General features: G+C 38.0%; 1 protein-coding gene across 1 annotated transcript; it reads right to left on the bottom strand.

The window, feature by feature from the left end:
• On the bottom strand, positions 1 to 13,155 carry csf3r (colony stimulating factor 3 receptor). The gene is made up of 18 exons (XM_084943737.1): positions 12,827 to 13,155; positions 11,011 to 11,189; positions 6,688 to 6,793; positions 5,398 to 5,472; positions 4,918 to 5,214; positions 4,702 to 4,834; positions 4,369 to 4,535; positions 4,060 to 4,220; positions 3,749 to 3,893; positions 3,398 to 3,480; positions 3,081 to 3,273; positions 2,813 to 3,001; positions 2,534 to 2,635; positions 2,114 to 2,260; positions 1,900 to 2,031; positions 1,715 to 1,811; positions 1,544 to 1,622; positions 1 to 1,057 (listed from the first exon to the last, which is right to left on the bottom strand). Exons 4-18 carry the CDS (start codon positions 5,459 to 5,461, stop codon positions 581 to 583), a joined length of 2,466 nt encoding a protein of 821 aa, XP_084799863.1. The 5' UTR covers positions 5,462 to 5,472; positions 6,688 to 6,793; positions 11,011 to 11,189; positions 12,827 to 13,155; the 3' UTR covers positions 1 to 580.
• Between the last annotated feature and the right edge of the window lie 876 nt (positions 13,156 to 14,031).

The raw sequence follows: 14,031 nt of genomic DNA, 5'->3' as shown, positions 1-14,031 counted from the left end.
TTAAACAGTACTTATATTTTTATTGAAAACATTTTTAAGGTGTAATCAGAGAATTCACATGTAATCCACAAAAATATAATCTAAACAGTATAGTTTAACCTCCTAAGACCCGAACTCTTCCACGGCATGCATTTTTAATTTCTCTTTGATATTTGGGCATATTGGGGCCCGATGAATGTAAAAACAAAGAATTACCAGATTTTTTATTTATTTTTTTTTTTTTTTACCTTATTTTTGTTTTTAAGAAAAATAAGAGCCACATGAGGATATTCGTTTAAAATTTTGATAAAACAGTAGCAGTATAATGTCATCATAAGTGGATATCAGGTCCTAGGAGGTTAAAGTAAAAAAACAAAAAACAAGAAGAAACTTCATTTGCTGCAGAAATTTTACAAAGTATACAAAAACTTTGCAATGATAATCAGTAAATATCAACATGATTTCTATCAGCTTAAAAAAAATCTAGCTAGTAGCCATGTTATTTACAGCTGTGTACGTTATCACATTAAATTCATTGCACATACTTAGATCTATGTAAGCCTCCAACAAAGCAGTTCTACTTGTAATTGCCAATGGTGCTTTAGTCATTTTCAGTATCATTCATGGCTAATGCTCGTAGAAAAGGAAAGTCATCCCAAAGACTCTCTGGGTCTGCCACTTCTTCAGGTACACAATCATGGCTTGGCCCAAAAAAATGCTGCTCCTCTGTCATTCCACCTAGTGCTAGATTCTGGTAACACTTCGGAGTGAAAGGTTCCTCTGCCTCTAAGAGGGGCTGTGTAGATTCAGAACGCAGGTAGACATGAGGCTCTTTGGGCGGTGGGCTGTTACAAAAACCAGAGAACACCACAGTAGCATAAGGAACAGAGTCACTGTTTGAGCCAGAGTATTCGGTGATGAAGGGCGAACCACAAATAGACTCTCCAAGGTCACTGGTCTCTTCTGAACTGTTTATCCAAAGATCATCCTCCGCTTTGCTTAGTTTCATGGGGATGTCCGGAAAGCTGAGGTGGGACAAATATATCGGATCCTCGCTGTCACATGAAGGATGGGTATACTGCAAGTGAAAAATAAGTGAGACAACAATAGTATCAATTTCTTGGCTTTACACCATGTCATGTCTTTTTTTCACTCATGCAGCAAAACAAGCTTTAAATATCCAACATTAGAAATTAATATCAGTTGGAATGCTTTAAATTAAGTCTCCTGTTAGTTTTCACCAGATCCTGATGGAGACCTTAAACAGCCTCTTTCTCTGTTAAATGAACCTCTGTGTTTAGCGGGTATTTGTTAAATTTGTCTTAATTCCATTGAAAAGCACTGTAAGCTAAAACAACAAATTAACGGGGCATTAAACCAAATAATGAGAAGGAAGAAGCTAAACTGTTTCTGCAGAATTTCACAGTCATTCCCTGTAGGGTTCAACCTCTTCATTCTACATATTGCAGATTTTTGCAGCTTTAATCAAAAACATTAGTAATAAGGAACGTATAAATGTATAAAAACATTTCTGTTGTCCTCTAATGGATGTCTGCTTTCACACCTGTGTTGATTCTGATGTCAGTCTTAGGACAAAGCTGTTAGCTGGGTCTGGAACAACTGGCCAAAAAATCCCCTTAAACCTTGAAGTTAAAGAAAAAAAGAATTAGTGTAGTGTGTTAAGAATAAACAACATTACAGCTTCCCAGCTTAAACAGTATGAGCATGAGCTTACCTTTCATGTTTGGAGAAACAAGTCAGGACTATGAAAATAATCAGCAATGAAAGTCCAAAAACTGATCCGATTACAATCATCGCACTAGCGACCTCATCTGAGAAAATAAAAAAGACACGTAATGTCACGTCTGATCGTATTCTGTTTGTGTTGACTTTCTCCAAAGAAAAAATGATCGTACTAACCAAAGGGCTGAAATTCAAAATGAACTGCTGACCCATTCAAGCTCCCACCAAATGTGCTAACCATCAAGACAGCTCCATGCACACTGGGGTCTTTAAGGATCACACTTCTTTTTTCTGTATCTACGTTCACAACTGAAGAACAGTTAAACATTAGAGAGGATCAAGTACTTAAAATATCCTATACAACATAGCAGAGATAAGGTATTTAACCTACCGTTAACGGGTCCCTTCTTATTCCAGTAGAAGACTGTGTAGTCTTGGATCTTTCCATTTCGTTGGTCTAATGGTATTTCATCCCAGGTAATCTTAATATCTGAATTCCAGGTCTTTTGAATATGTAATTTTGGAACCATGGATGGGGCTTTAAAAAGAACAACATCACAAGTGATTAGTAGAACTAGAAAGACTTTTTAACCATTAGACATTATATTAGACAGCTCAGGTCTTTACTCCAATAGGTTATTCATTTCTTTCCACAAGAGGGCATTATTTCATCACGTATCAGCTGTTCTGTGAAAGATTACAAAATATATATTCTGTAAGTCAACGCTCTTCTGACTACTTCAAAGTTGAGGGAGTCTGGCTCACACCTCTGCTGGCTTGTGTGAGATTCTTTGTGTCTTGGGTGACTTACCCTTTTCTCTCAAGTAGGCATTAAATGTCTTAGGAGGGCCTATCCCATCCGTAAACCTTGGATATACAGAGATCCCATAGGGCTTGTAGGGCTCAAAGCTGCCTGTTGATGAGTGAGAAGAGGTTAGGGTGGATCATTGCCCACAGGAGTCTAACAGTGTGTAGAGGCAGGTTAAGCAGAGGAAAAGGAAGATCTTGCACAAGAGTGATTGTTCGAATTCTTGTTGTAGAGGATAATCATCCGATTAGGAAAGCGGAAGACAAATATTGTAAAACATACCTGTTATAACAATGCTGGACTGGTTTTGGCCAGCAATGTCAAACTGGATGTGGGAGAGGCCTGATTTTAACAAAGGTCTCCATTTCACCACATAATCGCTGAGTCCTGAGGAATCCATGCTTCTCCACTGAACAAGAAATGAATTGTTTCCATATGGGACTGCTGTGGCATCTAATACCACAGGATGAGCTACAGACAGAAAAAGATGCATATCATATTCTACATGTCATATGACATGATGCATTAATTTGTTTCGTGAGTGAGTTACCTTTATGTTTGTAAATCTGTACTACAGTGGGAGAAGATTTCCCTGCTGCATTTACAGCCTTTACATACACTTTCTTAATGCTCCTAGAAAGACTGAAAGTACAGTAGTTCTCCCTTGTAGAGCACACCACTCTCTTTTGCACCAAGACGATATATGACACATTTTGGCCATTGGCACGAAATCCTTTTGATGGCTGAAACAGAAGGAAAAAATGTGAGGAGATATTTTAAAAGACGACCTCTCATGCTCCACCAGAACTAGAAGACAAAATGCATCAATTTGTGACAGGTGTCAAGCAACGTGTGTGATGTGTGTACCTTCCAAAACAAGCTTATGTTGAGTTGTTTTAGCAGGGGTTCCTCAGATATCTCCATCCACGAATCTAGGCGTCCAGTGGGAGCTAAAAAGAAAGAGTCACCTGTCAGCATGTTGCATGTCAAAAGCCTGCACGTCTCCTTTTACTCTTTGGAAATAAAAACTTTTTCATCCAAGACAGGTTTATGGATTCAATGCAACAAAGCTCAATACAACCTGCGCTATAGAAAAAAAGTAATGGCAGATGCAGAAGATGACATTAGCATATATTAAAAAGACCAGGAAATGGAAGAAAAGGCAATAGATTGGGAAATGGTTGACTGACTGATGGTGTCAGTCTGAATTGATCTTACCACTCTCCAAGGTGACACCAGACTGGCTGCTGCTCCATTCACTCCAGGGGCTTTGCTGGTATCTGACTCTGATCTGTGCAAAATACCGAGTCCAATGCAGCAGGTGACACATGTCCACAGGAGTTTTAGCATTTTGAACCAAGACCTGGCATATTTTTCAGGGACACAGAATGTACAAACATAAGTTCTTGCATATCCAGTGTGAACTTCAGGGAAGGAATATCAGCATTTGGATGTCTATAGCCACTGGATCAAATGTTTGGGAAGATACATTTTCAGTTGATATCAACAAAGGGTTGATTTGCACTCACTGGGTCATTCCACTGTGTGCTGTCAACAGACTTAAATCGGTATTCCAGGTTTAATAACCCGCAAGACTGGAGCCAGGCCTGGTCTGGGGACAAATTCCAGTTCAGCCTCAGGCAGCCATACCTTTTAGAAATCACTTGAATACTGGGTGGGTCAAACTTAGCTGAAATAGTGACAAAAACAAAAGCATGCATAATTTTTTCCACCGATTTTAAGTACAATTTAGTATTGTCTATGAAATATAGTACTTATAATACAAACAGAGCTTGAAGAATGCTAAAAAAAAGAAAACCCAAAATTATTTTCCTTACCCGAACTAACAGGTTCTAAAACAAGTGGTGCTGAGGTTGTCTCTCCAAGTTCATTCACAGCTTTCACATATATCTTCATGTCATAAAACAGCACAAATTCAAAACGAGAGATCGTATAGTGATGGACTCCTTGTGGCAGTTTATAAGAATAGTTTTCATTTTCAGCCCTGAAATGATGAAATTACATTTTGAGAAATATAGTCGTTCAACCTTGAAGACAAAGCCTAGATAACACGTCTGATACCAGTATGATATTTACTGCTTGACCAGTCTTTCACTGTAATCCATATTTTGTATATTTGCATTTGTATTCCATTTGTTACATATTGTTACCACATTTCAGTATGGAGGGAATACTGTGTGGGCAGGTGGGTTTCCCTCTGCCCAGGGTCCCAGCTACAGGTGATTGTGTTGGGGTTGGTGAGGTTTGTCTGACAGGTGAGGTTTTGCGGTGCTTCTGGTGGATCTAAAGGTAAAAAGAAAAACAAAGTCATTTTTAAATGGAATTTAATTTGATCCGTGTACAAAAGAATCGCAAATGCTTCTCACATCCAGCTCGGATCTCCACGCCTGCGACTACTTGAGGAGGAGAGGCTTGGATACAGCAGGTGAGGATTGCTCGGGTGTGATTGAAGCTTGATATAACAGCTCTGGAAACCCTGCTGCTCTCACTGGCTTCTGGACTGCTGGGAATAAGCCTATCATCAAGGCGCCACTCTATATGAACAGCTTGTCCAGTGACCAGAGGGCAGTCCTCTCTGATGACACAAGTAGCTGTCACAGGGGATCCCAAAGGTACCACTAAGCTGGATGTGTGGACCTTTGCACAGGGCTGTATGCCATCCTCTAAAAATTACAACAACAAAAAAAAACAAAGACGTAATGTGAAGATTGTTAAGATGTTTTTTTCTAAATGTTTAGTCTTTTACTAGGTAAAATCTCCAAGGCAAAGGGCACAAAATGATAGTAAGAATTGTCATTGTAATTGGTGGTTAGGTATTTCCATTTTCCTCCGACACCTACACTCACCATTTCTTGCTCCGTTCACAAATGTCACCAGCATGACAATCACTGACATCCATTTGGATATCATGATGATAAAACCTGTTAGGCAGCCAAAATGAAATGCATTATTGGTAAATTACCAACTTTCATGCTCTGTCAAAACAATATTTGAGTGACAAGGTGCATTGTGTGAGGGAGGAATTGAGAGTGGTGGTGGTGACAATGGTGTTTCAAGGGTCTGGAAGTGATCTCCATAACGCATAATATTTCAGTACACACACTGTGCATCTGCTGCCTCCCTGATCTCTAGCAACAAAAAAAAATAAAAAAATAAAAAAAATAAAAATTTGCTGTGCTGTCTGCGTTTGTGGAGCCCAGAAGAAAACTGAGCACTGACACTTGACAAACTCAAATAAATAAATAAAAATTAAATAAAAATTTAAGCACATAAATAAAAGCCAACACTCGTGGCATCTTGGGTTCACCGGGGAAGTGACATTTAAAGCTCTGCTGGCTGAAAAACAAAACAGATAGAGACATCCACAGGTGCTATCATGTTTCCATTGTTACACTGTTAAATAAAAGGGATGAAACTCTTTCTAAATATTGAGAGAAATATTTAATAAAAAATATAAAATATATTAAAATGTATCACCTGTTACAGTGTAACTGGACTTTTTTGAGATTGCAATAATAACAATAATACCTCAGTCACATAGGCCTAGAGACTGTTGATAACCCGCTGGCAACCTCTGGTCACCAGGGAAAAATACGCATTTCCCAGCAAGTTGGTGAATAGTTACTGGCTGTCACCAGGTGCAACCCCCAACAAACTCCAGCAACTCAAAGACACTTTGTTTTTTAGAGGACGGTGGTTACCGAGGAGTCAGTGACCAATCGCTAGACCTGCGTTCGTAAGGCTTTAGCAATCAGTTTCACAAGAACTGGCAGCATCTTCCAACCACCAGTCAAAACCAGTCATATTTTTCTCACACAACTTGATTTTGCTAGATGGTTGCTGACTGGTCTGACGTAAACAAAATGGCTAAAGTCAAAGTATGACAGCAACACTCCTATGACCAGAAAAACGAAAAATCAGTTGTTATCCAGCCATTACAATGATTCTTTTTTCTGTCTGAGACTGATGGCAAGCAGTTGTGGAGACAAATAATTTTCCTATGTCACGGTCCGTAGTGTGACTACAGCAAAATGAGGACTGGTTGGTAAAGTTCTGGCAGCATTTCTCAAACATACTGCACTTTTTATATAAAGTCAACCTTGCTCTTTAGTTCGAGAATCGGTTAGGGAACTCACCATTACACAGAAGTTTAAAATTCACAGAAATCTTTGTTCTGGTTTACAAAGCACCGCCCAGACACGCCATCACAGCCTATATCAGTATCTCTGCAACTGTAAGGTACTGTGTGGAGGAAAAGACAAATAGTTTAGAGTACTAAAGCAAATACTAACTGATTACTAAATTATTCACACAATCATGTGTTTTGCATATTTTAATGCATTAAAACCAGTGTATGTACAATAAAAACATTCAAAACAATATTTCACATGAGAATAATGATTTTGTTACTAGAAGATCAAAATATTGTGTTCAGTGCATGAAAGTATTGTTAAAAATGTTTAGTAAAATTTAAATATTTATTTCTGGACATTTCAATTTTGGACAGGTGTCACTTTATATTATAAAATAAAATACCAGATGGCAATGAAAGTTTGCAACTGATAAACAGCATTACGAGGGAGCAGAATCATAAAAATGTGAGAGTAGAGTTTTAAATTCATTAAACACTGCAAGCAACTCAATAGTAAGGAAACCTCTTGGGAATTATCTAAAATTATGCCAGATTATTTATTGTTGATTCCCTTATTAATGTCTTCATCAGAACTACATTTCACACTGACGTGAAATGTCAATTTCACGTCAGTGTGAAATGTCAATTCAAAAACCTTGAATCGCCTTTCCCTTTTGTTTTGGTTTTGCTTCACTGAAGCCATACTTTCTTATCATTTTTAAAGTGGTCTAGAACAGCAGTTTTCCGGTTTATTCTCTGGACATTTGCTGCTTTTTAACCAATTTTTAGTTCTGTCGATTCATCTCTTGTTGTTTAAGCCACATCAGAATTGGTCTCAAAGCAAAGAATGGCTTCTTGACAGCCACTCTTAAGAAAGGGATGGGTAGAAAAAGCTGAGGTGTGCCAAATAACACACAAACTGAAAATGACTGAAAATAGTGTGGCATTCAAACGTGAAATTTTTGGTTCAAATTGTTGTCAGTATGTACAGAGGTGGTCAGGAGAGAGGTACATCAGTCATCTACAGTCATCTGTAAAACACACTGGAGGTTCTGTCACAGTTTGGGGCCGTTTTCCACCAGAGAGGTTGTGAATCTTGTCAAAACTGATGGAACTATGAACACAGAATAGTACTGTCAAAGTTTGTTCCACCATGTAATACCATCTGGAAAACATCTGAGTGGCAGTGTTTTCATTTTTTAGCTTGACAGTGATGACAGACACACTGCCAATGCAGTAAAAGCACGCCTGTATAGAAAAAAGACACAGTGGAATACTATCAGTCATGGACTGACCTCCCCAGAACCTGAACCTCAATATTACTGAAGCAGTGTTGGATCATCCTTGCAGAGGATGAAACAGCAGGCAGACAAGATTTGAAGAAGAGTTTTGAATTTCCCTCAAAATGCCTGGAGACCTATTCCTGAAGACTACTTAAATTACAAGAAAGCATGCCTACATGAGTTCAGGCTGTTTTAAAAAGACAAAATGGTCATCAAGCTTATTTTTGTTAACTGAAATAAAAATGAAAAGTAGACTTCAAAGGAAAATAACTCAAATGATTTTGTGAATTTGAAGACTAAAAAACAAAAAATACAGAGGAAATAATTCATGCAATATTCATTATTTTGGTAAAAAAAAAATATTACAACTTGCCCGTTGAGGCTTTCATTGGTGTGTTTACTGAGACTGCGTACACAGCTTTTATTGTAACACCCCTCCATACAATAACAACTAAAAAGAAACTAACAATGAAACTAATAAATAACTAAGTCAAACTAAACTGAATTAGCAACAGAAAGCTCTCATATTACATTTTTTGTGTGATGGTAGATATCAATAACACCACGAGCTGTTCCAGCTTTAATTTTTGTGAAAATTGGGTTAAGGTTAGGTTAAGGTCAAGGTCACAACAAATATGAAAATCAGAAAAAAACTTTAAATTACCCACAATATTTTACAGGTTGTCTTTAAACTTCAACAATAAACTAGGCCTTGGGGGACATGAGTAACTAGCATTTGACCTTGACCTCTACTGTTAGCCCCTGAGGTCAAAGCTGACCTTGAAAACAAATGTCAAGACCAGAGGTGGAAAGTAACGAATTACATTTACTTGCGTTACTGTAATTGAGTAGTTTTTTTGTGTATTTGTACTTTTTAAAGTCATTTTTCAAGTCTGTAATTTTACTTTTACTTAAGTATATTTTTTAAAAAGTATTGTAGTTCGCTACGTTTTCAATCACACCCGTTACTGAGTAAATTAAAAATAAAAAAAAACATTGCGCTTCGGAAATACTGCAGGGAACAATGGGTAGTAGAACAAATTGGCGCTAAGGTCACGTTAAAGATGGAGTCTGACATCGGTGTTACGGATCCAGTGAAAAAAGAAGCCCCGTCGAACTCTGCTGACCCTGAACTCGAAGAAACGGATGTGAACCCCTGGCCGTATTTAAGGGACCATTTCGGCTTCAAGTGCAAGAAAGGCAACAGCTTTATTATGCAGTGTAAGCTGTGTTTGCCCAGAGAGACCGAGTTAGCAGCTTTTAAAAATTCCACATCAAACCTGCGCAAGCATGTAGAGGTAAGTTAAATACAACTCGTACCGTTATGGTAGCAAAAAGGCTGTGTTCAAATTAATCACATTACGTTAAGACATCTGTGAAGAACACAGATAACGTTGGTTGGTACTAGCAACTTGCTGTAATCGGGCACGTTGTTGTCCACGCAACTTACATTTTTTTTACTGGGTTGGTAAATTGCCAAAAGAAAATGTGTTTACCTACGTTTTTCCTGTTTGTTAATAATAATAATTTATTTAAAAAAATAGTTAAATTAAAGACAGAAGCGGCTACTTTCTTACTTAACCCACATATGTTCACACTGCAGGCAAAAGAATAACAGAGCGCTCACTTACCTTAGATTAGTCAAAGACAGCTGACTTCTGTTACTTGTTAATTAGCACTTGCAACCTCCCGTTAACTAGCCTGTTACTGTCCAATAAAAAAAAAACACACGAGGTATATTGGTATAATTTACCAGCGGTAGCTATGTAATGCATTGATGTCTTATTAGGGACGTCAAAAAACTTTCTCTCAAACTTAACACTGGCCTGCCTGCCTCAGCTGCCTTCGAGCGTCTCTTTAGCTGTGCTGGACTACTGTTCACTGCAAAGTGAGCAAGGATGAACTCTACTAACTTTGAAAATCAACTGCTCCTCAAAATTAACAGGAAGTTCAGAGAGTAACACTCTAGGATGGATACAAAGGAACTTTAATCTAGAGGTACAGTAGGGCAGGGCCATGTTTAAAAAATTAAAAAACATTTTTAAAGCAGCTGCCGTTCAGTTCAGTACTTGTTCTCTTATTTGACAGTTTAGAACACATTCTCATGTGAAAGAATGATATGGTTTTGTATTGAAAACACTGTGATACCTGACAGTTTGGTTGATTGGTTTGGTGACCATTATCCATTTTCATGTATAGACTTGCAGTTTAACTGCCACTGCACTTTAATTTGTATAGTTTTTCTTTTCACTAAAAAAGAACTACTTTGAGATTTATATCCCACTGTCTTTTTTTGCACTACTCAGAAGCGGCTGTCCTCCTGCTGACAGAAAAGTAACTATGTAACTTTTACTCTGAGTACATTTTAAATGAGCTACTTTTTACTTTTACTTGAGTACATTTTTAGACAGGTAATTTTACTTGTACTTGAGTAAAATTTCAGCAAAGTAATAGTACTTTTACTTGAGTAAAATATTTTAGTACTCTTTCCACCTCTGGTCAAGACACCGTATTGAGTATAACACATCATAGCACGGAGAGAGCTGCACAATAGTCTTTTTACTTATTTATTTTTTTAATCCAACACCCTACGGCATCACGATGATGCCATGTAGTTTCGCAAAAATCACACATGGATGAATATCTCTTAAAATCGAAAGTTTTTACAGTTTATAGTAGCCAAAGATTTCAGCCAGTTCTACTCCGATCATACAGGTAAAGATAATAAAATACACCATTTTAGTATGTAATGCTAAAAGGTCAGAGGTCAAAAGTCAAACATCAGAGTGTTGATTTGAAAGCAGGGTGCCGTTAGCATCTTGTAATAAAATGTTTTCATATAGCCTTTGACCTTCATGGGAGTTGCGCTCTTTGACTGCACTTGTTAGATCTGGTTTTGCCCTGTATACTGTTTTTCAATTTATACATGCATGTTTCGATAAATCACTGCAGCCATTTTCCTAGAAAAATATAAAAGAAATATGTGATGGGGAAAGAAATAAGACATTTGCACAGTATTGAATGTGTGTGCGTGCATGACTCACCAACATACAGACATCTACCCAGAACCAGTAAGTGGTACAGCATTGAGAAACTTCCTGTGGTCTTGTAACACTCAACCTGCCTGTTTCTGAGAATAAGCTGAGAAACTCACTGTTCCTCAGCTTAACATGTAGCATGCACACAACACCAGGCGACTGCTCAGAGTCCAGTTCAATTTGTTCTGTAGGCCAAAGACACAAATGACGTATTAGATTTTGACTATCCAAAGCATTTCTGGTGTAGAATAACATTCAACCGTTGAGCAGAAATGTTATGTTCATAGTGTCATTGTAACACCTCCATAAGATGAGGAAATATAACCTAAAATTTGTAACTATCACTCAAACTGTTAGATCGCTGCCCTCAGTCCAAAAATAACTATTTGGTGAAGACTGCGTTTTGCAATGAGAGAGAAATGGAATTTTCTCTCCGTTTCTTATCAGCACTGTGCAAAAAGGCCCCCATTTCCCCCCGCTTTCCTTTTTAGAATTTCTGCTTACTACTAATAGGTAATTGCCTGTGGCTCTGACAAAAGGCAATTGAAGGAAAGACAGAGAGAGTGAGCGAGAGAGACGAGGTGGAGAGCAGAAAAGGGTATTAGACTTGAAGTGTATTTTGTCAACAACACAATATGACATACTTAAAATAAAGGCAGAATAAATGAAGTCTGGCTATTCTTTGCGTTTCGGCCAATTATGTTCAGAACATATAGATGAGAATACATTATGTAGAATTTATTTTTGTGTCTCGGTGAGTCATGTCTCCATGTTAAAAGAAATATTTTTCTACAACTTCAGTAGATTTCCTTTCCTGTTGCTGTTGAGGGTTACAGAACGCCCACTTAAAGGATTTGGCAATATCCCTCACACATTGCAAAGTGTAATGACAGACTCACCACTATTTCCCCTTTTTGGTTTTATTTCTCACACTATACAGTGTGTTTTGAAAAGAGATTTAAAAGGAGTTAAAGAATTGATTCGTTTTTTCCTATCATGGCTGTTAAGACATTCTGACCTTTTATGTGGGCAGTATCTAAAACCCCAGACCGATTGAATCAATCTTTTTAACTTCCGATTTTTAAACTGTCAGAACATGTTTTCCATACACTAAAATACTGTTGCCCCCATGATTAGAAGAAAACTGCAGTCATAAAACATGTTAAAAACATTGCCATACTGTAGTCTTTAGAGCTTGAAAAAGAAGGCGGCTGGATTTCTTTAAGGTTTTTAAAGACATTTCACCTTTAATCGAAGGCATTTCTTCAGTTGTGAGAGGTGAAACAGCTTCAAAAAAACATAAAGAAGTCCAGTCGCCTTCTTTTTCAAGCTCTTAAGACAATGATGACTTGGGCGACATTGCGGTATTGTACTAAATTTAACAAAGGTTTAGGTAAAAACACCTTTGTGCGACGATCTAACAACTTATTTTAAATGTTTCAAACGATACGCTTTAAGTACTATAAAGCACCATCTTATCTTAGTATTGCTTATTTAATCCTAAATGTATTAAGAGTGTGTTGTGTGTGTGTGTGTGTGTGTATTAGGTATTAAACTACAAAGGATGATAAATGTCACATCTACAATACAGAGGGACCAGAAAATCAGATTAAACATGGATTAAAGATGATTTTTTTTAAATAAGTTGAGTGGTCCATAACTTACATGTAGATGAGGATGCAACTACCTAGCTTTAACCTCATTCAGAAACAAGTTTAGCAAAGTTTTCCTTTTCAATCTGGCACAAGTATCAAAATGAAAGAAGCAGCAAATTGCTTGATGTGAAGATAAAGGAGAGCCATCAGAGAGGCTTGCCACTCACCACACAGCAGCTGCAGCAGACCCAGAAAGACAAGAGGCTCTTATCAGCCCTGATAGCACCAGATGAAACAGCGTGGCTCAAAGTAGCTCGGATTTGAGGACGTGTGTGTGTGTGTGTGTGTGTGTGTGTGTGTGCCAAGAAGCAGCACAGGCAGCAACATCCTTGTTTTGCATTTGTGAAACTGCTATTTTCCAAGAAGAAACATGTGACTGATGGGGCCCAGTTATGGGAAGGAAGAATGGGGAGTTCACATTGCTCAAATTCACATTTTTAAAAGCTCAGCAAAACTTTTTTACAGGTGGTTTTGGCTGTTTAATTTGTCACAGTAATATGCAGTTTTTCTTAATGGAGTAATTAGAAAAATCATTATGGCTCAACTTATAGCTGTTAAATGTCAGCTGAATTGAATTTTCAGTACTTTTCCAGAAGATGCTAATACAGCAGCTGTCAAATGTCCTTCAGTCGGACTCCAGGGAGTCTTCTCGCAAGAAGAATGTGATCATTCTGGCTCAGGCTGACCCCTCTGTGTTTTGTGTGACCTTTGAAGTAGCTTCAAAATGCACTCATCTCCCTCTCTGAGCCTGTCTAAGACTTTGTCAGCATGGTAATAGAACAAGCTCTTAAATGGGATTGTAAACTGTGCCTTGAACCCCCCTCAAGGACACTTGAAACTAGTTGCCATATCACGATTATTAGCTTATTAAATTCTAAAATGAATCTGTGGCTTAGGTCTCATTTCACTGCATGCAAGGAGACCCAGCAAGCTCACCCACTCCACTTTTAATCTAACAGCCGCATCCCTGCACGGTCACTCTCGTGCCCTCAAAATCATAATGGAAGCTAACTGTTAATCAAGAAGCCGCTGGAGGAGGAATTAAATCCACGCACTGGTAGGTTTTAGGGTAGGAATCAACCTGGAGAAAAGAAAAGCAGGCATTAATTAAAAACACATTAACTGGTTATCATGAGTTGACATATTTTGCTTGATCTTTTTTTCCCCTAATCAGCAATAATGAACGAAGCGTTTGCCATCCACTGGGTATTACACGCTATGTTTCAGTGAGCGGTAAAATTAGCCGAGGGCCCCGAAGCCAAGTTGAACTGATGAAGCTTTGCTAGGTTTGATTACGGTTTTTGTCCTATGCTTAACAGAATGCATCCTCCATTCACATTAAAAATTCGACTAACCCAAATTAGACACTGCT

This window comes from Perissodus microlepis, chromosome 11 (genome assembly GCF_051167445.1).
Source record: "Perissodus microlepis isolate ML-2025 ecotype Zambia chromosome 11, ASM5116744v1, whole genome shotgun sequence".
NCBI lineage: Eukaryota > Metazoa > Chordata > Actinopteri > Cichliformes > Cichlidae > Perissodus > Perissodus microlepis.
The sequence above is the reverse complement of the archived record's forward strand: the minus strand, read 5'-3'. Positions and strand labels throughout refer to the sequence as shown.